This window comes from Microcebus murinus, chromosome 1 (genome assembly GCF_040939455.1).
Source record: "Microcebus murinus isolate Inina chromosome 1, M.murinus_Inina_mat1.0, whole genome shotgun sequence".
Lineage (NCBI taxonomy): Eukaryota > Metazoa > Chordata > Mammalia > Primates > Cheirogaleidae > Microcebus > Microcebus murinus.
The window spans coordinates 158,516,670-158,538,038 of record NC_134104.1 but is presented as its reverse complement, the minus strand read 5'-3'; the positions used below and the strand labels follow the sequence as shown (position 1 = coordinate 158,538,038).

Genomic DNA, 21,369 nt, shown 5'->3' with positions numbered 1-21,369 from the left:
AGACAGACAAGACACAAAATGCTTAGGCTGCTGCCTAAAATCAGTTCACTGCACAGAGGGGAACATGCCCCCACAGAAACATCAGCAGGGCCACAAATGTCATCCCAGTCCCCAAACTGAACCTGATCTTCCTGCCCTCAGTCATGAGCTCCCTGCCACTGAACACGCTGACCTGGGCACCTCAGCACCAGCAGTAGCGCCCTTCTGCAGCAGCGCCACTCACTCAGCGCCCGCCGGGTCCCCAGGCAGCAGTGAGCCCTGACCTGTGAGCAGGAACGAGCCTTGCTGGAGAAAAGGGAAGGGGCACCTCTCTCCACCTCCACGGACTGGGCCACAAGAAGGCAAAGGAAAACAATCATGGGAGAACACAGGGATTTAATAGGCATGACCTGTGACTGGTTTTTTAAAAACCCCACACACTTCAAGGTGGAAGATAGGAGGTTTCCCCAGTGCTCAGATACTGCCAAAGCCTGGACTTTACTAGCAGGCAAAAAACTACCCCTGGGACCATGCCAGACCCATAAACTATTGTCTTTTGGTAAAGGAGGGCTCACCCACACATTCTATCAACTCTTCATAAAGACCCCAGGCTAACATGAGGTGCGACAAGGACTACAATCCCTATTTTACAGATAAGGAAGCCAAGGCCAAGGAAGGGGAGATAATTTGTGCAGTCACAAAGCTAGCCACAGCAAACCTGGAGCCCAAATCCAGGTCTGTCTTCTGCCAAAGTCTGCTCTCCCAAGGACAGGACAGCGGGCTGCGGAGGGAGGGAGCCACATGGAGGGACCCTGAAAACCTGCGGAAGTGAAACCGGGCATGTAAGGAAACTGACGCATAGCACTTGCAGTCCACAGAGGATGCCCTTGCAGAATCACTTTTAATCCTCTCCACGATGTCACTACTATCACTCCCATCACACGGGTGAGGAACCTGAGGTCAGGGCCTACACAGAGAGAAGAACAACTGCCTGGGTCCTGGTGAGCCCTGGCTCTGGCAGTCACATTCCATCTGCTAGCCTAGGTATCTCACCTGGATGACATGTAGGGAGGGCTCCACGGTGCCAGGAACACCGCGCAGAGGAAAGGGCATGAGATTCCCACCCTAACTCCGCTGCTCCCTTGCTGCTCGGTCTTGGGCAAGTCATCTCGCAGCCCACGCCCGGCTGCCTCGTGTGTAAGCGTCGGCAACACTCGCCAGGCTGCTGCGAGCGTGAAGTCAGAACATGTGGCGACGCGCGCGCAGGCTGTGCGCGGCCCCTCGGCCCTCGGGCCTGGCGTCATTATTCCCATTCTAGGAATCACACGGCTGTCGGGCCAGCGTTCCCTGACATGCGTTTTGCTCCTTAGCTCTTGGTTTCTTTCCTCTTCTGAGCCAGCTTTAAATCAAGAGAGGCTCAGGGCTCCCACCTGGGCCAAGCGAAGAATGAGAGACAGCTGGCCAAGCAGATTCCAAGTTGGCTGAGCAAGGGGGCTGCAGACGCCAGCGTGCCTCGCGGAGGCTGTGGAGCTCTGGAGTCTCTTCCTCCGGAGCACTGGGTTGACGGCTTCAGTCTCCTCGGCTGCAGCAGAACCAGATCCTGACCACTAAATTAACCCCCTGGCTGTCCTCAGTGTCCCTAGGGAAATGAACAACCCTTTGTTGTCTGAATGAAGACAGGGTATGGTCCAGGTCTGGCCTCCAATGGCCGGCAGGGTCACTCTCTTCCCCAGGTCCACCCCGACCCCCTTTGTGACCTCTGCTGCCTTAGGCTATTCGGTGGGACAGGTGGGCTGGGTCAGTCCGGGAAGAACGTCTTCAGGAAAGTGGCTTAGGAAAGCAAACCCCACTCCAGCAAACTGTGTGCTGGGAGGGATCCTCTGGCCGGCCAAGCTCCCGCCCGGCCAGCCCCTCGCTGGGCGCTCCGAGCCCGCCAGCCAACCTTCCCAGGCTGGGGCGGCGACGCCTGCCTCACAGGACTGCCGTGAGGCTCACACATGTGCCAAGCCTCTGGCTCACAGCGCAACGTTTTCTAGAAGCCAGGGCCTATGCTAACCCCCTTGGCCACTTTATTTCCTCTTTCACTGAAAAGGAGCAGATGCTGAAAGAAAAAACTGGATTTCCGCAGTCACAGAGCCAGTGACGGAAAAGCTGGGGACGGAACCCGGGTCTGACTCCAGGGCCCATAACCTGGAAAGTGACAGGTATGGAAACTTTCTATGCTAGTCCCAAACCTACGTTCCACGCACTAAGCACAAGCATGAATGTGAAGCCCACCAAGAGAGACCCAGCATGAGGTTCCGCTGCCAGGGTGCCCCAGCTCTGCCCCGTGGCCTTACCCTCCTCTGCTTGGGGTTCAGGCACCATCTGCCCGTGAGCCTTGGCTCCCTTCCCAGCCTGGCAGCCAGCGTCAGAAGCCCAAGTATGAGTCCTGGTCATGCCAGTACTAGCAGTGTGGCCTTGTGCAAGCAATTCAACTATGCCTAGCTTTAGTTTCCTCACCTGTAAAATGAAGCTTTTTAACAGTCCCTCCCTCATGGGATTATGGTGAGGATTAAATGAGAATTAGCAGAAATTATATGATCACATATGGTATCATGTAACAACAGGGATACGTTCCAAGATGTGTGTTGTTAGGTGGTTTCTTCGTTGTGTGAACATCACAGAGTGTACTTACACTCGAGGTGTGTAGCCTACTACACACCCAGGCTATATGATATGGCCCATTGCTCTTAGGCTACAAACCTGTACAGCATGTTGCTGTATGGAATACTATAGGCAACTGTAACACAATGGTGCGTATTTGTGCATCTAAACATAGAAAAGGTACAGTAAAAATACAGTAAAAGATTAAAAAAAATAGTCCATCTGTACAGGTCTGGAAGTTGCTCTGGGTGAGTCAGTGAATAAGTGGTCAATGAATGTGAAGGTCTAGAACATTACTGTACCCTACTACTTTAGGGTACCCTGTTTACTTTATAAGCATTGTATATATAGACTACACTAAATTTATAAAAAGATAAAGTAACTGTACTATGTTACAACAGCTAGGACATCACTAGGCAATAGGTATTTTTCAACTCCATTATAATCTTATGGGACCACCACCCTATATGCAGTCTGTTGTCGGCTGAAACATCACTATGTGGTACATAACAGTATACTGGAAGCCCACCTAGCTCAGTAAAAGTCAGCTATGAGCTAGCAACAAAGGCAGCAACTGCTATGTCTCCAGCGGGTGGGGCATGGTAGTTCACATCAATGATCCCAGCACTCTGGAAGGCTGAGGCAGGAGGATCACTTGAGGCCAGGAGTTCCAGACCAGGGCAATATAGTGAGACCCCGTCTCTACAAAAAATGTTTTTAATTAGCAGGCATGGTGGTGTGCACCTATAGTCCCAGCTACTTGGGAGACTAAGGCCAAAAGATGGCTTGAGCCTAGAAGCTTGAAGTTGTAGTGAGCTATGACTGCACCACTGCACTCCAGCCTGGGTGACAGAGACCCCCACAAAAACAAGACAACTAAGGAAAGACCCACTGCATTTATTAACCAACTCTGCCAATTCTCTTCTGCCCTCCTATGTCCACTAGCCTGTACCCTGTTTATTTCCATAAAATAATAAGGCAATTTATAGCCAAATGATTTCTGCAGGTTGGTATGAATGAAAAAAGTAACAAAATATTTTATGAAGTTAAATGGGTTAGGGAGAAGTGGTCAAAACTATGTTTTGGAAAATACATACAGAAAAAATTTGAGATAATTAAAAGTGACTCAATGCCCAGCGTGCTTTGAAAAGACAATCCTTTGTCACCACTGCCCCTGGTGTTCTCAGACCTGTCCCTCCACCAGATGGGAAGTGCCTGGCTTCAACACGGACTCACAGTTATCACTGGGTGAATGGGAAGACAGGAGACTGGGAGACAAATGCCTGGCCTAGGTCCCCACACGACTGCTCTCTCTCTATGTGACCCTGGGCAAGTCGCATTGCTGGGTGTGGAAAAGAAACAGACCATGTGAAGGTCTCTGAGGTCCTCTCATTCCCAACCCATCAGGTCTGTGATCCACCACTCAGGGTAAACCACAACCAGGCCGTCGCGTCTGCTGCTGCCAGTTAATGACAACAAGTCGCTTATCCGTTTGGCCAACCTAAAACACACCAAAGCTTTCTCTACCAACCACACTAGTACCAACCCACAGAGTTTTCTAGATTTATTAAACACCTCTCTTTTGCCAAATTCCTGCTGGCTGTCTCTACTTCCTCGCATTCTACTATAATTTAGAATTTTAGGTGTTCTAATTTCACTCCCGCCAGATAAAATTCTGAAAAGAGCTTTGGATAGATTCTCCATTAATTTATATTTCAATAAATCAGAATTTGTGTAATCCCAAAGAGGAGTTCACATCTGCATTATCATAAAAAAAGGACTAAGTAGCTAATTACTGACATAAAAGGGCAGCATTTTACACATTTACCCATTTAAGCTGTTTTTGTACAATTTAAAAGCAGTCATTTAAATATAAACAGTGTTTCATTATACCCCATTGTTATCTATTTACTGAAGAACACTCAAGGATGTCTTCTTTTAAAAATATTGGTCACTTCCTTAGATTACATTAGAGTAAAATAATAAAACCACATGTCTTCAAAAATGGGGTTTTAACCCAAGTGCCTGTCAATACATGAGTGAATTAATAAAATATGTATATGTATGCAATGGAATACTACTCAATTATAAAAAACAATGATCTAGCACCTCTTATATTTTCCTGGATAGAGCTTGAGCCCATCCTCCAAAGCAAGGTATCACAAGAATGGAAGAACAGGCACCACGTGTACTCGCCAGCAAACTGGCACTGACCGGTCGACCCTGAGGCGCTCACACAGTAGTAATATTCTTTGGGGGTAGGGGGTTGGGGGTGAGCAAACTCACAACTAATGGATGCGGTGAGCATTATTGGGGGTGAAGGGCAGTCTCAAATAATGGTTGGGATATGACAAAGTCATAACATGTAACCAAAATGTTTGTACCCTCATAATTTCCTGAAATAAAAAAAATTAATTTTTTAAATGGGGTTTTTAGGGAGGGAAGATGTTCTTTGCGCTAATTCATACTACCCCTTTGTATTCTGACTTAAACCAAGTTAGCACAGCAAGAGAATGTGCTTAATGGACTATATTTTACACATAATAAATGCTCAAAAAAGTACTTTATGAATGATTAAATAATGACTATGTTAAACTACTCATTTTTAAACTTCTCAGCTTTGGTGCTATATTAATTTATATAATCAAATAGCAAAATCCGTATAGAATGTAGAAGTGCTTTCATTATTGCACAGTTTAATGCTATGCCCTAACCCTTCAAAACTAAGAACGCAGAGGCCATCCACTTGCACTGCATTTCTGACTCTTACAAAAGCACAGCAAAGACCCGGCTCATCCTGCCTCGACAATGGGCCTTGTACAAGGACCCACGCTGCAGACTCCTCCTTGAATTTGGTTCTTAGAAAGTGCTTGTCTGAATAACAGTGGCTGCTTCCCTTTGTTGAGAGGATGAAAACCCTGCAAGTTAGGACACACTCTCTTTTGCTGCCGCTGCTGGAAAACCTAAAGGCCAACTCAGTTCAGGCCGCAGCACTCTGCTTACCTCTGGCACCTCGGCAAGTCTACTGCGTTTCCCTTCCCAATTGCCCCATCTTTCCATCAAATTCCATTTTCTGAACCACCTCAGAGAAGTTGGAAGGGCATAAACTTTTGGAAGTAGGAGGGGCATAAACCCCATATACATACCATAATAATAGTGAGATGTTATTGTGTGTGAAAATAAAATAGTTAATAAGAATAGCGTACATCAAAAACATACCAGACTGGATATTTTTTTCCCCCAACTAACAGGGATATAAAGGCAATATTCATTGTGAAACAAACCTGTAGCAAGCAAACATTCCAAAACTAAGACTCAGTTTTTGTACTAGGAACTCATTAGCTAGAACTATTAGCTGACTAGAAAAAATATTTCACTGGAAAGAACATGGTACCCATGTGGCAGGCACCCCGAGCAAGGTGAAGAATAAGTTTGAGTGCTTTTTATCTGGGTCATGAGTACAAAAGAGATTCAAAAAAATTTAGTACTCAGGTTCATGGCCTTTCTGCTCTTAACCAGATGCTCTGGATGTCTAACAACATCCAAGAGAGAGGCCATACCCCACCCCCAAGATTTCTTTCCTATAGCCTAAGATACAGAACAAGGGAAGTCACTCATCAGAGTGAAATGACCACGGATGTGGTGTCGGAGTAAAGCCACCCGGGCTTGGTGAAGGGCAAGGTGGGAGTAAGATGGAAATGGAAAACATGCTCATCCTCCAACCCAGAGGGCTCACTTCTCTGGACCGTCCCAGCCAAATGTGTGCTTCTGTGCAGAAGCACACACAAAGATATTCAGTGCAGCATTATTTGATATGGCAAAACTTTTGGAATTGGCCTAAACACTCATCAGAAAGGGAACAATTAAATAAGCTGTGGTGCATTCATACAAGGAATATTTTACAGCAACTAAGAAGCTGTCAGGCCTCTGCACACAAATACGGAAAGATCTGTGAGACACATTATGTGGAAAAAGGCAAGCATATAATGCCTGCATTCTGTTCCCACTTGTGTGAAATGTAAAAACCCATACTGTACATACATTTCAGAATGCCCAGATTATCCATGCACACACACACACACACACACACACACACACACACACACACACACGGTGAAAACCAATTCTGAAGGATCACACAGGGCAATTACTGTGATTAGAATGAGCTGAGCAGCTAAAAGGGGATGTTACTCATCTATCTTGTTTTAATCATTTAAAAGAAGGTATTCATGTAGTAGTTGTGTAAATTTTGAATGATGATTTATATTACAAATGGAAAATATGGAAGACAAGTCCGCCTGTTCTCGGACCCCTCGTTACAGGTTTTCCTTAACGCCACGGCAGCAGGGGAGCGGGCGGGGGAGCTCTGCCAGGACATCTCAATAAACGTGTGTTGAATAAAGGTGCCTCGATTTTCTTTTTTATAAACAAGTGTCCTTACAGCTCTAAAAAAGCATCTGTGAGTCTAAGCTGAGCAAAAATTCCCCACGGACAAGGAAAAGGAGACAGGGTCAGCCCTCGGAAGGTGACTGAGGCAGGAAAGGGAAAGAGAAAGAGCGTGAGCCCCTGCCCGGCCCCTGCAAATCCCTGCAAAACCAACCCAGGCCGCCTCTCCCTCCTTCCAGGGCCTACCACGCCCCCCGGGCAGTCTGCACCTGCCTCCCCCCCCCTCAGGTCAGCCCCATGCCCTCCAGCCTCACCTCACGTTCATTCACACAATAATTGCAACAGGCGTCCTGTGGGTTCTAAAATTACCACTCACCCAGCAGGGAGAAGAAAAAAAATTAGCAGAAATAACTGCTTTGAGGTTCTGGGAAAGAAAGTCATTTTCCTCAGCCTGGACGGCATCTGGGCCCACTTAGTTAAAACCACCAGAAGAGGCTTGGTCCCACAAGGTCTGTGTGGACAACAGCCACCCACCTTCCCCAACATACAGCGGGGTGTGCCGCTGACTGCCACCCCAGGCAGTTCCTTCTTCAGCCCCATCTTCAGTTGTTCCCGCTGTTTCTTCCTCCTGCCCAGCCAAACACCCTCACTGCCCGTATGAACACGGCTGGGAGAACATCAACCTCACCTGAATTAAAAGAGAAAGAGCCCCTCTACCACTTTCCGTGTTTCCGTCACATGAGCAGAACAGGACTTGGGGACACAGCCTGTGACTGCGGTGGCAAAGCCCCGAGTGCGAGCCAGGCAGGAGGCAGAACGGGGATGCTATTAACAACAGCTATTCCTGGATCCCCTGCTGACCCCCTCTGCGCCTGCCTGCAGGGCCGCCGCCCTCCCAGCACACCCGCCGCCTGGCGCCAGCCCTGCCACGGTCCTCCCTGCATGCCCCACTGCTGGAACTCCTGCACCTCTGCACTGTCGGAAGCTTCTCTGGCGAGGATGTTGGGGTATGCTGGGGAGCCCCGCCACCACCAGTTTCAACACAGCCTAAGTGTCGCTGCTGCTGGGCCCGTTGTCTCCTCTGTATCAGGTAACGCTCGTATTTTGCAAGCAGTTAAAAATTAAACAAATACTGATGGGGACAATTAAAAAAAGGAAACCACCCACCAATCTTCTACAATGGTCTCCGTTTCTCGCACAATCATTTCTAAAATACCGAACTGAAGCTGAGGTTAAGAAAGAAATGCATCTCCCCACATGCTCTCCCCAAAGTTGCTGAGAAAGACACATTCGTGGCGGCCCGTGAGGCCGGCCTGCCGGGGCTCACTCAGGCTCTGGCCTCAGAAAGCTGAGGGGCAGGGTGCAGGGATGGAATCCTGGTGGCATCTTTTAATTCCCCTTTCCAGCTGTGTCTGATGCCATTTCTGCCACCTGGACCACCTGTAAATGACACGCTCACACGCTTTTTATTCAGCTATAAGCCAATCTGAGTGACTTGTGTTTCTGAAACCTGCAAACCAAACACGTGCGGCTAATGATCCAATACACCAATACCCCCCCTCTAAGGAAGCCTCCCTCATTAAGGTGCTGAACAGGGAGGTCTGCTGTACAAGGTATGACTGTAAAATAATAAGATTTCGCTTTTAAACAAAACAAACAAGTGAGGACCCCACTGGAATTCTTCTTCTTAAGGAACTTTAATAGCAGCAAATACAAATTCTTTAAGAGTTGGATTTTATTTTTGAAAAAACGTCAATATTCAATCAAGGTAATGTCTGTTCAATAAAACATCAAGCTAGGTAAACTGTTCTTTGTCAAAATGAGATGAGACTTAAGAGAGATGTAATTATTTGTGTAGCTAATGAACTGGTTCATATTTTGTTATTAGGAAACCAGCTTTGGGTAAAGTTTTGCTACAGAAGTCCACCTACTCTGGTCATTTCTCTGCTCTCCCTCCACCAATCTTTACATAAAACGTGACACTCACACATCGGCCCACGTAGACTCAGTCACATGTGGCTGATGCACAATACTGAACATAGAAGCCAGCTTACGACCTAGGGGTTCACACAGTATCAACAAGTGCTTGTCTTTCTTCTCTCTTCAACAAAGAGTTAAATTTGCCAAGAAAGAAAGAGACAATCCTGAAATTAAAGGCGAACTCTGACAGGCGTTTCCTGGGGTTTCATTAATATTAGACAATGAAAGTCAGCCTCTCAGGCAAACATTAATCATTAGCCAATTGTTGAAAATTAACTAATGATCTATAAGGATATGCCACAGAGCTCTTGTATGGTCGTTCATTTATTTATTCACTCACTCGATGTGCATTTCCTGACGTGCCTCCTGTGTGCCAGGCATACAGTTAAGCTCAGAAAGCTACAGACACAAATCAGACTCCAGTCTCAGCCTCTAGAAACTCATATTCTAGTTTCATCCAAAGTCACCTAGCTAAAAGCAGGGGGGAGGTGAGGGGGGGAGTGGCCAAGGTCAGAGAAGGCTGAATGTAGGAGGCAGCATGTGAGCTGTCCTAGAAAAACCTGGGCATGCAGAAATAAGAAAGCTCAACTCAAACATAAAGACAATAGAGCAAAGACAGTGTTGAGAATGCATGCAACTAACACTCACCCTTAGAGTGGCCCAAGATGCCCAAGGCCCCAGTTTACAAAACTGTGTTTCAGGTATTACAGTTTAAACCACTATGTGCAAAAACTGGGAAATGCTAAACCCCATGACCACGCAGATACAATGAACTTGCTTTTAAGCCCAGCTAACACTGTAACACTGGGATCTCAGGCATGGAGGAGAGAAAGCAACCTAAGTGGACTGTCCCACAGTATCCCTGGCCATTGTAAGGCATCCGGGCCTGCAAACAAGTGTCCACAGCCCAGCACTGCTTCTCAGACAGGTCTCACCACTTTCTGCTCCTCTGAGCCCTAGAACCAAAGCACAAAATGTACTAGACTGCTCAGCTCTGAAACCCAGCTCTGAGGGCTCCTTCAGCCACAGGTGCACGACAAGAGTCAGAGACCCTAAGCTTTTCAGGAATAAACACTTATGTAACTTCCCACCCACTCCAGCTAAGGATCTGCAAGGAGTCTACAGAAAGACCTTCCAATTAAGAAAGATCCTACCTATAGCCCAGAGGAAGGAATAGGTGAGGTGCTTCTCCTGAGACAGCTATTCATTTGGCAGTCATCAACAACACTTATTTACTAAACATCTACTATTTACCATTGCACCAGGCATGGTTGGGGATTCTAAAATGGTTCATTATAGCGTGGCACAGCAGTTGATGCCTATAATCCCAGCACTTTGGGAGGCTGAGGCAGAAGGATCACTTGAGCCCAGGAGTTCGAGGCTGCAGTGAGCTATGATGACACCACTGCACTCTGCCTGCCTCGGCAGCAGAACAAGACCCATCTCTAAAAAGAATAAAGGTCCCTTCCAGACTCTTGACTGAAAAAAAAAAATAAAAAAAAATAAAAAGAATAAAGGTTCACTATGAATTTTATTCTGACAATGCCTGTTAAGATAAAGATGTGCATATAACTAAAATATAGGTTATTTTACATGCAAAATGCCTAAAGAGAGGGTGAGATAAGATTGTTCCTTAGGATCATATCAGAAGCCCTCATGGAAGAGACCCACTTTGAGACTGTCCTTAAGCAGCTGCAGGAATCCGCACATGTGGCAGGGGTAGTGGGGAGAAGAGGCATTTCACTCGGAGAGGAGAAAAGCCAGAAGGCGGGCAAGCATGGGAGGGGCAACTAGGGACTGGGGATGGGCAAGTGGGCCGGGCTCCGCAGGAGAAGAGTGGGGGGAACACCAAAGGTTCAGACCAAACCAAGGCAGGCCTGGCCATGGGGTCCGGCCTGTCCTCGGTGGGCAGTGGGTGGCCGCTGCAGCTGCAGGATCGCTCCTCTAGCAGAAGCCACCTGGCGGTGCTGCGACGTGACTGGAAAGGAAGGGGAAGGCAGGAGACGTAGCAGAGGCAAAACGTTAACAAGCTAAAGACAAACAAACAGATGGGCCCCGAGAACAAGATGAGGAAAAGGGCAGGAAAGGGGTCACAGACTTGGTAAGACTGCGCCTTCGGTTCAACAAGCCCTCGCGCAGCACCTGGTCTGACGGAGAGGCCCTCGGCTAGACGAGGGGATGGAGAGGCATGGCCACCGCCCTTGCAGAGGTCAGGGAAGGCCTGCGCTGGCAGCCAAAGATCTCCACTTTGGACATTTCTAATCTGAGGCAGTTCCACACTCCAGAGAACAAGGAGGCAGTGCCGGGAGGGACAGGGCCAGGAACAGGCTGCACAGCCTCGAAACTGCTCGGCCACGTCAGTTTGCATATGAGAAACTGAAGCTTGGGAGACGAAACAACGCGTTCTTCATCAGGGTGAAGCTGGACACTATCATCAGCTCCGCTCTGCCACTCGACACGTTAGTGCTCCCCTCTGTGCTAAGAACGTAAGCGACGAGCACTTCCAGTGTGCGCAGCTGAGGAGATGCTGCTGACTGAGCGAGGAGGGGCATGGCTGTGGGACTGAGTTGCACCGTTTCCCTGACTTCAGCCTCTGCTGGTCCCTGCAAGCCCACAAATGAAAGCTCCATAGAAAGTTGAGATTGTTTATATTTTAAAAAAAAACCTAACCCTGGGAAAACTTGCTGCCCCCATGTAGCTGAGTTACATACAACCCAGACCGAACACACACTGGACTAATGGGGAAGGCTGCGGTCCTTACCCGACAGAAGTCATTTCACTACAAATGGCCTGTAAACGGCAGAAACACCATCCGCTGCGCTGGCCCCGCAGCCCACCCTGAGTGCCCGGCACACACGCTTCCCACAGAGCTATCAAGCAGAGGAAAGCATACCGCTTTGCGACCCAAGACAGCCTCTGCCCTTTGTTTTGCCATTCACATTAAATGAAAAGTATTTACTACAGATGAAAAATAAGCTTCGTTCAGCTGCCTCTAAAACGATCCCAAAAATAGAGCAATCACTTTGGTACAAATTGGGTCAAATGTATTAAAAAAAACCCGGGTCCCTGATGGGAAGACCAACATGGCAAGGGACCTTGCTAAGCGTCAGGAGAAGTCCACAAAGATCTTCCCTTCCCATAGTGGGAAAGGAAATATTTAAAGAGTCAGGCAGAGTATAAACTCATGTGGTCATATGACCATCCAAGTAAAAACGAGACACAAACTTGAATAGAACCAGTTTCAGAATACTAAGAGGTCAAAGAAATATACGTTGGTTTTTAGAAAGGCCTGCCAAACTAACACACTACCTGAACCTCCTAAAAAAAATAAATACAGTCCAGTGTTTAAGAAATGTCAAGGAAGGATCCACTGGGGAGAGGCTGCAAGAGGGAAGAGGAGAGACTTATCCGTTTCCTGTATTTTATTCCCTCGCTTCTTAGCTGAGCCATTCAAATGCTCTGACAGCACTTATATTAGTGCACTGAATTTCCCTGGTAAAAAATCAGAATATTAATTGGCTTACACATGCAGCTACATTAATTATTCCATTGATCTGAATTAATCTGCCTTTCTGAAAGGTATTTATTTTCTAAGTTTGTTTAATCATGTTCTCTTGAGCTACAAAAAGCAACAAACTGGGTCACCATCCACATCGTTAAATTTGGTAACAAGGCTAACACCATCTGTGGCCTAGACTATGATGATCTATCTCCATTGATAGGAGGCTTTTCACTACTTGCTTTTCCTTTAAAATGATCATCTAATGTCACATGTCTACAACCAAATCAAAAGCGATTTAAAATGTCCAAAATTACACAAGTAATCTCTGGCATAGTATAAATATATACTAACAGTAAGTGTTCATATGTATATCCAACTCCCATTCACAGTTGTATTTTCAGCAGCAATATCCAAAATTTCTTTTAATTCTCTAGAAATCAAACTACCAAAGCCTAAACACAAATAGATAGCATGTTACATCTGAAATATGCCACATTTTATATGTAACATGAAATCCTGTACATAAACCATTAAGACTTAGTCACAAGAGCACAATTTCACTATCTTCAGAAGCCAGCAGAGCTCTCCCACACTCGGTAGAGCCTAGTGTGTTTGCCTTTACAACACTCACTTGGTTAAGAACACCCAGCCCTGCTAAAATACAGCTTCAACAAGAGAAACCAAAAACAAACAACCAGCGAAAAGAGGAAAAAGCAAAACAGCTGCTCCCTTCTTCATCTACCCTCCTGCACGGCCTCCAATCATAAAGACCTGATCCTTACAAGAAGGATGCTACAGCAGCACCAGAAAAATCCTGAAATGGCTTCTGAATCATCAAAGAGAGATTACAGAATGTCAGAGGTAGAGACAATCCTAGTGCTCTTCTTATCCAATCCCCTTAGTTGCCAGGTGGGTGAATGGCAATGCAGAAAGGGTATGAGAAATGCCCCAGAACACAAGTAGTTGACAGCCACGTGTGACAAGCTCCTAGTCCCAGTCCAGTGCTCTTTAGTGCCTTTTTTTTTTTTTAACTATATCAACCTTTCGCAAAAGAAGTTCCATGGAACACTAGTTCCATAATGTTAAAGTCTTCTGCCAAAAAAGGTGTTTAAAGAAAGAATCCATGACCAATTACTTTTAGGGACTAGCTGAGTTAAAAAAAATAAAACCTGTTTTCTAACTGTAGAACTTCTCAGAGGTTTTATTAAGCTAATGTGCACTATAAATCTTTAAGAGGGCTATAAAGTATATGGAAGTATCCTGATTTATTTAACCATATAATCATTTTAATTTGGGACATTTCAGAGACTGGGAGTAGGAACTTTAATACCATACTGTATTATTCTCCAAATTATGATGTATACAGATTTATTAGTTTTCATGTATTCTACTTCTCTAAAAATGATAGTTCATGTACAAAATCTATGATAATTCTCTACTTACCAGAAAAATTGGTCAAAGTACTCACCACCCCAAAATAACACTGGATTTAAAAAAAAAAAAAAAAACAGCTAATATTATCAGGAAAGAATGGCAGACAGCAAAAGCTTATGTGGAAAGAAAAGTTATTTTAAAATCTGCTACAAACCTCTTCCATAAAAAGTCCACATCTATTTATACAACATTCATGACTTTAAACACTTTCATTCAGTATAAATTTGAGAATACAGGTCAAAAAAATAAAAACCAAAACCACTGTTGCAAAGCTCCAGGAAACATCACATGCATGGCTGTAAACTTCAACCACCCAGAAGGCCAGCTGCCAGTGTAAGCATAGAAGCAAACAATAACCACACACCAGGACAAGGAGGAGCTCGAAGGACACTTACCAAGTTATGATTTGTTGAATTAGAATCATCTTCAGGGAATGGGATGTAAATAGCTAAGGCCACACAATTGGCAAAAATAGCCAATAATATAAATATGTCAAATGGTCTGAAAAATTTTGTTAAGGTCTATATGTGTTATGCAAACATAAATCATTTTCCTCATCCCACTCTTCATCACACCACTTTTGAATCACTTTTAAAATGAAAATGACATACACAAATCATATTTGGACTGACTTGTGAAGACTGGTAGGTTTTCAGCAGACGTAGTCATCAATGGGTATCTCATAGTAGACATTCCCACCAAATGACCGCTCCACGTGCTTTTCTTCTGTTGCAAGGATCATGTTATACTCATTCTTCTGCTGTACGCTGTATATTAAGACCTAAAAGTATATCCAATGAGGGCACTGTGTGAACCAGGTTTCCGCTTCTGGTAGTTTTAAGAACAACAAGGACCTTACTAAATTCCCAGCTGTTGTAGACACAGAAAAGTCATCGTGGGAAAATCTCTTCCACAGATCCTTGCCTCCGTGTGTTAGAGCCATTTTCTCAGGGGCTGTTCTTAGTGGTGTCAGTCTAAATCTCCTGTCTGGATCGGGGCAGCCAAGTCACTAAGACCTCCTCCATGCCCCCTGTGACTTTTTCATGGCATACTCCAATACCTCTGACAGTGGGATGAGCAAGGCAGCTTCAGCGCCCTCCTCTGCTTTCACTACTAGAGCAATCAATGGCCATAACTGCTTCAGATTAAGAGATGGACTGGAGCTCGTGTATAACGCACTGTTGCTGTGCTCAATTTATAAACAACTTAAATGAAAAAGCCCTAACAAATCAGCACCAGACACTTTCAATGTAGGAGGCTTTCATAATTCCAAATCTCGGAGGCCTGTCTGGAAGAGCCACTTTGAAATCAGCCTTCAAAAGATACTTGCTTAAACATTCTGGTGTTATTAAGAGACACTGTCAAAACTGGCAATGCAAAATTTGACATCTGCCAAAATGACTGTTTTTCTTCTTTTGGTTTTCAGCCTTTCCAAATGCGAGGTTTCATGAGCACCAACCTAACTCGCAATTCCTGGGCTTGCTCTTCCAACAGTGCTTCTCCAATACACTCATCCACAAGGGGACAGGCCACTGATATAACTAAATACCTTGAGGTACTTAAAATGCAAGGATATGAACAGACTATTCTCCATTCATCCTGACACTCTTCTGGGAAATCCAAAAATGCTACAGGAAACAAATACCCTTTATCTTTCTGGAGCTATCTTGAGTTTCATAAAACCTCAGCCCCTTGAAGAGCTTTGATACCTTATTGAAATAAGGAAATGAACATTATTCCCTAACTAATTTCAATTGATTTATTGTTGAACTCATCTAGTATTACAAAATCTTTCATCCAGGGATCCAGCTTTCACACACCTTAAGAAAACTTCAGAATTCCCTTTTGTTTTTCTTTTAGCGGGTCCCCACTGAAATTTAAAAAGTCAAGTGCCCCAGTGTCGTTCTCTATAGAAACACACTTAGTCTCTCCCTTCCCCCATACCACCCTTCTTCCTATTCAATTTCCCAACACCTAAATGATAAACCAGCAAACCTGAGAAATACTAACACTGTTCAGGAAGGCTAAATATAAGGTGTATTTTTTTCTTTATGTTGGTTCAGTTTCAGTCTTCAGGTAAGGGCAGATGCCATCCTACTGCCACAAAATTTTTACAAATGAAAGCAGAAAAAAGCAGAAGAGAAATAGATGGGTCTAGTCTTGATGATTCCTTCTGATAAGGAGAACACTCTCACTCCCCCAGGGTGCAGGACACTCTGCCTTGCCTGTCTGCAAACTAGACTCTCGTTCTCCCAGGGCAGACGGGGCCTGATGGAGCTGTCTTTGGGGAGGGTTTCTATAACCTGGTCCCTGAATTAGAAGGAAACTGTCATTTGAAAAAAAGTGGACCGTATACTGTTTAACGATCTATCTAGCCTACAAAGTGCCCCATTTGTAAGCAGGCGTCTCCCTGCACTGGCAGCCACATCTAACTCCTGTCTGTACACACGTGTCTGGCAACTCGGAAAGGGAGACAGCAGCGTGATGCGGGAATTCACTCCGTACACATAAATTGCTACGTACCAATTACTGCGCACAAAGAGAAACAGCATCAGGCCTCCCACCTCACTCCACATAAAATTAATGACCCCACTGAGAGGGCTCTGCTTACTCAGAGTCATGTCAAGCCAACCTAAGGAGGAGATATTTCTGGCAAAGTGCAGCTGCTGCCCATGACTCCGGCGATGCCACTGAGGCACATCCTGACTCACCTAATTCCCTCCTAGCCTGACACGAGTGTTCTGCTCTCTGACTAGAGAAGAACTTAAAGAGAAAATGCATACACACAACCCCAGCTCCGTGAGAGACACCATAACTCACTCTAGAGAAGAGACATCTGTTCTAAAAAGAAAAAGCACATGAAAACCCCTCAAATCCTACCCTAGCATTTGGCTGCTCTCTCCAAAACCTTTCTAGACAGTTACCTCATTTTAACTTCTGTCCATAGCAGAGAAAACAGCCAGCTAAGGCAGAGGGCGTGCAGAGAGCTGCCTACTGGGTACCTGAGTTATCAGGGGATTTCAGCTCTGCTTTCTAGCTGGTGGCCCCCAGCCTTCCATGCCTGGTGGGAGAAGCCCTACATTCACACCCCTTCCTACAGTTAGAAACTGTTCTAAGGCCCCTGTCAGTCCCAAACATACCTCTGGGGAAAGGAAATGCTTTATTTTATTCAGACTAACGAATCATCTGACTCATTAAAAAGCCATTTGCTCAGAAAGCAGGCCTCAGTCAACCTTTTCTGAAGAATGGCAGTAACTGAAGGCTTGCCTCCAGGCTTGGGGAAGGGGTAAGCTGGCAGAAGCACAATGGTTTTCCAAGATCTGGGCCGTGACAACCGTTAGGAGGCATTTGGAGTTCAGTTTTAAAAATACAAAGGAGACACCCAGAAATGCAACTTCAGTCCAAGGACATAGACAGAAATTTTTATAAAGGCAGCAACTGCAAATTCCTCCACTGAGAGGGCCGTTCTCTAACTCATAAAGGCGCAGGAGGAAGAGGCACGTGCAAGCCTCTCCCTTCACAGGCTCCCTCATGCTCACGTTTCAGATGCTTTTTTGGAACTTGTCAAAAGGAAATTCCAGGAAGTCATAGCATTGATCAGCCAAAAAAAGGAAAAAAATCAAAAGCACTCCCTCCCTATGAAGTAAGTGTTGATATCTGTAGCTACCTGAACAATTAGAATCACCAAATGTCAGAGCTAAAGGCAACTCTGCATTAGTTGTAGTTGCAGAAGCAAATTTCAAACATTGGAATGAGAAGATTCGACTAAAGGTCAAAAATGTATTCACTTCCAGTAGAGTCTCATACAGTCTTTTTTTTTTTCAATCAGCAGACCTTATGTGCAATAGGTTCAATGCCTACCACTGCCCCAAAACAACAGTGCATTTAAAACCAGCCATCTAATGTCCAAAGACCAAAGGTTAGTTTCATATAAATCTACCACTTTGAAGTTCCAGGCTGTCACTCCCTTCCCCACCACTAAACACAGAGACGCAGACAGTAGGCTACAGATACCCACAGAGCCACCCTCTGCAACCTGAGGAGACAGGAAGATATCAAACCCTTACATACAGCTTCTTCTTTTGCTCACATTCCAGACTGCTACAGCTTTGTGTCATTTCAGAAAGCAAATTCTTTTAAAGAACAGATGGTAAAACAGAAAATGAGAAAGACTTTCCCCCAAAAAAGGATACTTCCATTCCACTATACTAATGCAGGCTCTTCGGATGGGGTTATTGAGTGACAAACAGAAAAGGGCGCGGGCAGGTCGGCTGTTGGACGAGTTACCCTGTTTTTTGCTCTTGGCGTATTGCTGACGTTTTCTTTGGGAGAGAGATCCTACAGGTGGGGGTGCAGAGGTGCTCATAGTTTGGGCAGCCTTGGCCTGTCTAGCAGCATCGATTGCAGCTTGCCAAGACAGGACAGTTTGCTTGGAGCTATTCGGCTGAGAAGTTGGTCCTTCACCAGAAAGAGGGAGTCTGGTGCCTCTTGCATAGTTTGCCTCTAGAGAGAAGGAGAAAAAGAAAGATTTTTAAAAAAATGATAATGCAGTGTGCAGGGGAAAAAAGCAAAGGTTGTCTTCCATCAATAACAGGGGGACTCATTCCTATGTTTCTGTTTTGAACCTCATCTATTTTTCAGAAGCAGGGGTTTGATCAACCAGAGCAGCCAAGAAAGTCCACGAGCTCTGGTCCAAGTGTCAATCACACTGGATCATTGCTGCATCACACCCAACGGGGTTAGTACTCCTTCACAACGAGTCTTTTAGTACATGTCTTCTGACAAACCGAGGTCATTCCCACATTTATTCCACATCTTCTCAGAATTTTAAAACCCATCTATCTCTAATGAGTTAACATATGTATAACAGCTTTTCTCTAACGTAACTACCATATCACCAAGAAAAAAAAAAAGGCAGTGACAATAATTCAATAGTCTTAATCATTTTCAAGGTGTTACTCCAACATCTTTCCAAAGCCACAAATGCATCTTTTTCAGCATGGGAAAAAAAACCCTCCACTGGCACCCGGGCAATACCAAAAACCCCATAACAAATATCTGGATTATGCACTGACACTTCCTGCAAATGAAAATTCATGATGCTTGGGACTCATTTCCTCCACAGGCTTCCGAAAACAGAAAACATCTTTAGGGCTTTTTTGCATTTTAAATTGCAGCAGCAGCAGCCAAGCCAGCATCCCAGAGAGACAGACAAGGCAGTTGGCCTGCACCCCTATACCCAGGATAGACAGCCTGGATCACACCAGGGGCCCTCAAGGCCTCAGCAGGAGCATGTGAGTGTAGGCTGGCATTCAGGTGCACAACAAGGCAGAAACCCAAGGGGGCTCCGTGTGCGAAGCCCCTCCCCCGCTGCTTTGGGTCACGCCACCCTCTAAGCCCCTGCCTGCCTTCCACCACAGCCTCCTCACTGAAGCAGAAGTCCAAGTGAGAGAGGTGGCAGAGAGGTAGAGGGATGGGCATTTGCAAAACCAATTATTGCTAAGTAAAGAGTCAAAGCAAGCACAGGTCTGCCTGCCCAGCAAGCCTGAGAAGGGGGCAAAGAGGGCGGGCAGCAGGCGATCGTGCGCCGGACAAACCGTGCCAAGCCTTTCCCCTGGGGAGCGCTCACCCGGAAAGGCTTCCAGCCGACCGGGGTTGAGGGGCGCTGGCGATCTCCAAAGAGGAGGGCCGGCAGGAGCTGCTCCGGCCTCCCTCGCCCAGCCCCGGCCGGCGTGCACACCGCACGTGGTGCCCGGGCCAGGGCTGGGGAGAGGAGCCCCACGGCGGCCGCGACTCCCGGGCATTGCTAGGTTACCGACGTGTGCACAGCGGCGACCGAGCCGGAACACGCTCCGCCCGACCCCTTCCCCAGATGCCGGCGCCGCCCGAGAGGAAGGGGCGTGCTTCGCCCACCCGCGGCTCCAAGGGTGAAACTGGGCAACCCTAGAATTTCCCGGATGGACGGGGACCTTCCCTAGTCAATGAGGGGGCGGGTGAGGAGGGGAAGAGGCTGGAAAGGGGGCTCGGCTGAAGACGAACAGCCTCCCCTTCCATCGCCACGGGGCGTTGAAGGAAAGTTGAGCCCGAGGACACTGAACCCGAATCACCTCGACTCGCCGCCCCTCGGGCTGCACAGTGCTCCGCACTCCACGGCCCCCCCACCCCACGAATGCAGAATTAACTCTGACATTCACGGCCTGAAGGAGAAACGGAGTGGCTGTCACGCATCTCCCTTCCTGTGTAGACGACACCGAGCTGGAAGCACCCTCTCTCCACCCCTCGGCCCACCCAGCGCGGCGAGACGTGGGGGCAGGGGAAGCGGAGGACCGCGACCGGGTTAGATCTGGCCGGGCCCGGGTCTGGCTGCTCACCGTTCGCGTGGTCCGTTTGCTGCTGCCGTTGATGCTGCATTTTTTTCATCATCATCATCATCATCATCCACGAACATTTATTGAGCGACTACTGTGTGCAGGGCACTGTGCTGGGTTGGCGCGGGGGAGGAATGGGCAAGGGGATCACCAATAGGTAGGAGCCGCGGTCCCTGCCCTTATTCTCGCTTCAGCAGGGGGTGGGGAGGGACGGGGACAAATAACAGAAAATAAGGACAATTTGTAAAAACCGCTCGCCACCCAAGCTCCCTCTTTTTCAAAGATGGAGCAAAATAAACTTTTTAAAAAAATAAAATCAGATGTATATATTATCTTAATAATATATACATGTAATTTTTTGCTGCAAAGGAGAATTGGCTTGGTCCCTCCTCTAGCGGAGGGACGCCGCGGAGACGCCGGCCCGGCCGCCGGGGCCGCTCGGAGCGCCCCCCATGCCCGCCCGCCCGCCGCGGTGCCCGCCGCGGTGCCCGGTGCCGCCGCCGCCGCCCGCGCCGCCGCTGGCTCGGGACCGCGGGCAGCCGGAGCTCACATCCGGGGACGGAGGCGCTCGTCCGCCCGCCCGCTCGCTCCGCGCCCGCCGCGCCGCGCCGCACGCCGGCTTCGCCCTGGCGACGCTGCGCGCCCGCCGCCGCCGTCCCCCGCCCCCCGCCCGCCCGGGCCTCCCACGGCCGCGCCGCGCCCCGGCGGTCGGCGGCCCGGCGCGGGGTCTCCCGCACGCCCGCGCGCTCGGGTGGCCGCCGCGGGGGACTCGGGGTGCCGCCGCCGGGCCTGGCTCGGCTGACCTGCGGGCGCCGAAGGGTTAAGCGCGCTCCAGCCGCGGGCCTCCGGGTTAACCCCCTCCGCGCCGCAGGGCGTGCGCTCCCCGTGCCCCAAAGAGGCGGCGGCGGCGGGTGCGGATTAACCGCTCCTCCCCCCGCATCTCCCGGGGGCGGATCGCTCAGGCTCCCGCGGCGTCCCGGGCTCCACGCGAGTCCGCCCCTCGGCGCACCTGGGGCGGCCCCGCCCCCTGGGAGCACAGGTGCGGCGGGCGGTCGCGGCCGCGGTCTCCAAGCG

The 21,369-nt window shown here is 47.7% G+C and overlaps 1 protein-coding gene across 9 annotated transcripts in view; it reads right to left on the bottom strand.

The window, feature by feature from the left end:
• CACNA1D (calcium voltage-gated channel subunit alpha1 D) overlaps window positions 1-20,918 on the bottom strand; it is a 304,390-nt gene extending 283,472 nt beyond the window's left edge. For 6 of the 9 annotated variants that reach the window (XM_012771604.3, XM_012771606.3, XM_012771603.3 and 3 more), the window contains exons 1-3: window positions 20,299-20,737; window positions 18,121-18,430; window positions 14,323-14,428 (exon numbers count right to left, since the gene is read on the bottom strand). In XM_012771604.3, the coding sequence (XP_012627058.1) occupies window positions 14,323-14,428; window positions 18,121-18,430; window positions 20,299-20,365 (483 nt within the window). In that variant the 5' untranslated portion in view covers window positions 20,366-20,737. Of the gene's footprint in view, window positions 1-14,322; window positions 14,429-18,120; window positions 18,431-20,298 lie in introns of all 9 variants that reach the window. The other 3 variants (XM_012771607.3, XM_012771611.2, XM_012771602.2) reach the window with 1 other exon arrangement.
• Between the last annotated feature and the right edge of the window lie 451 nt (window positions 20,919-21,369).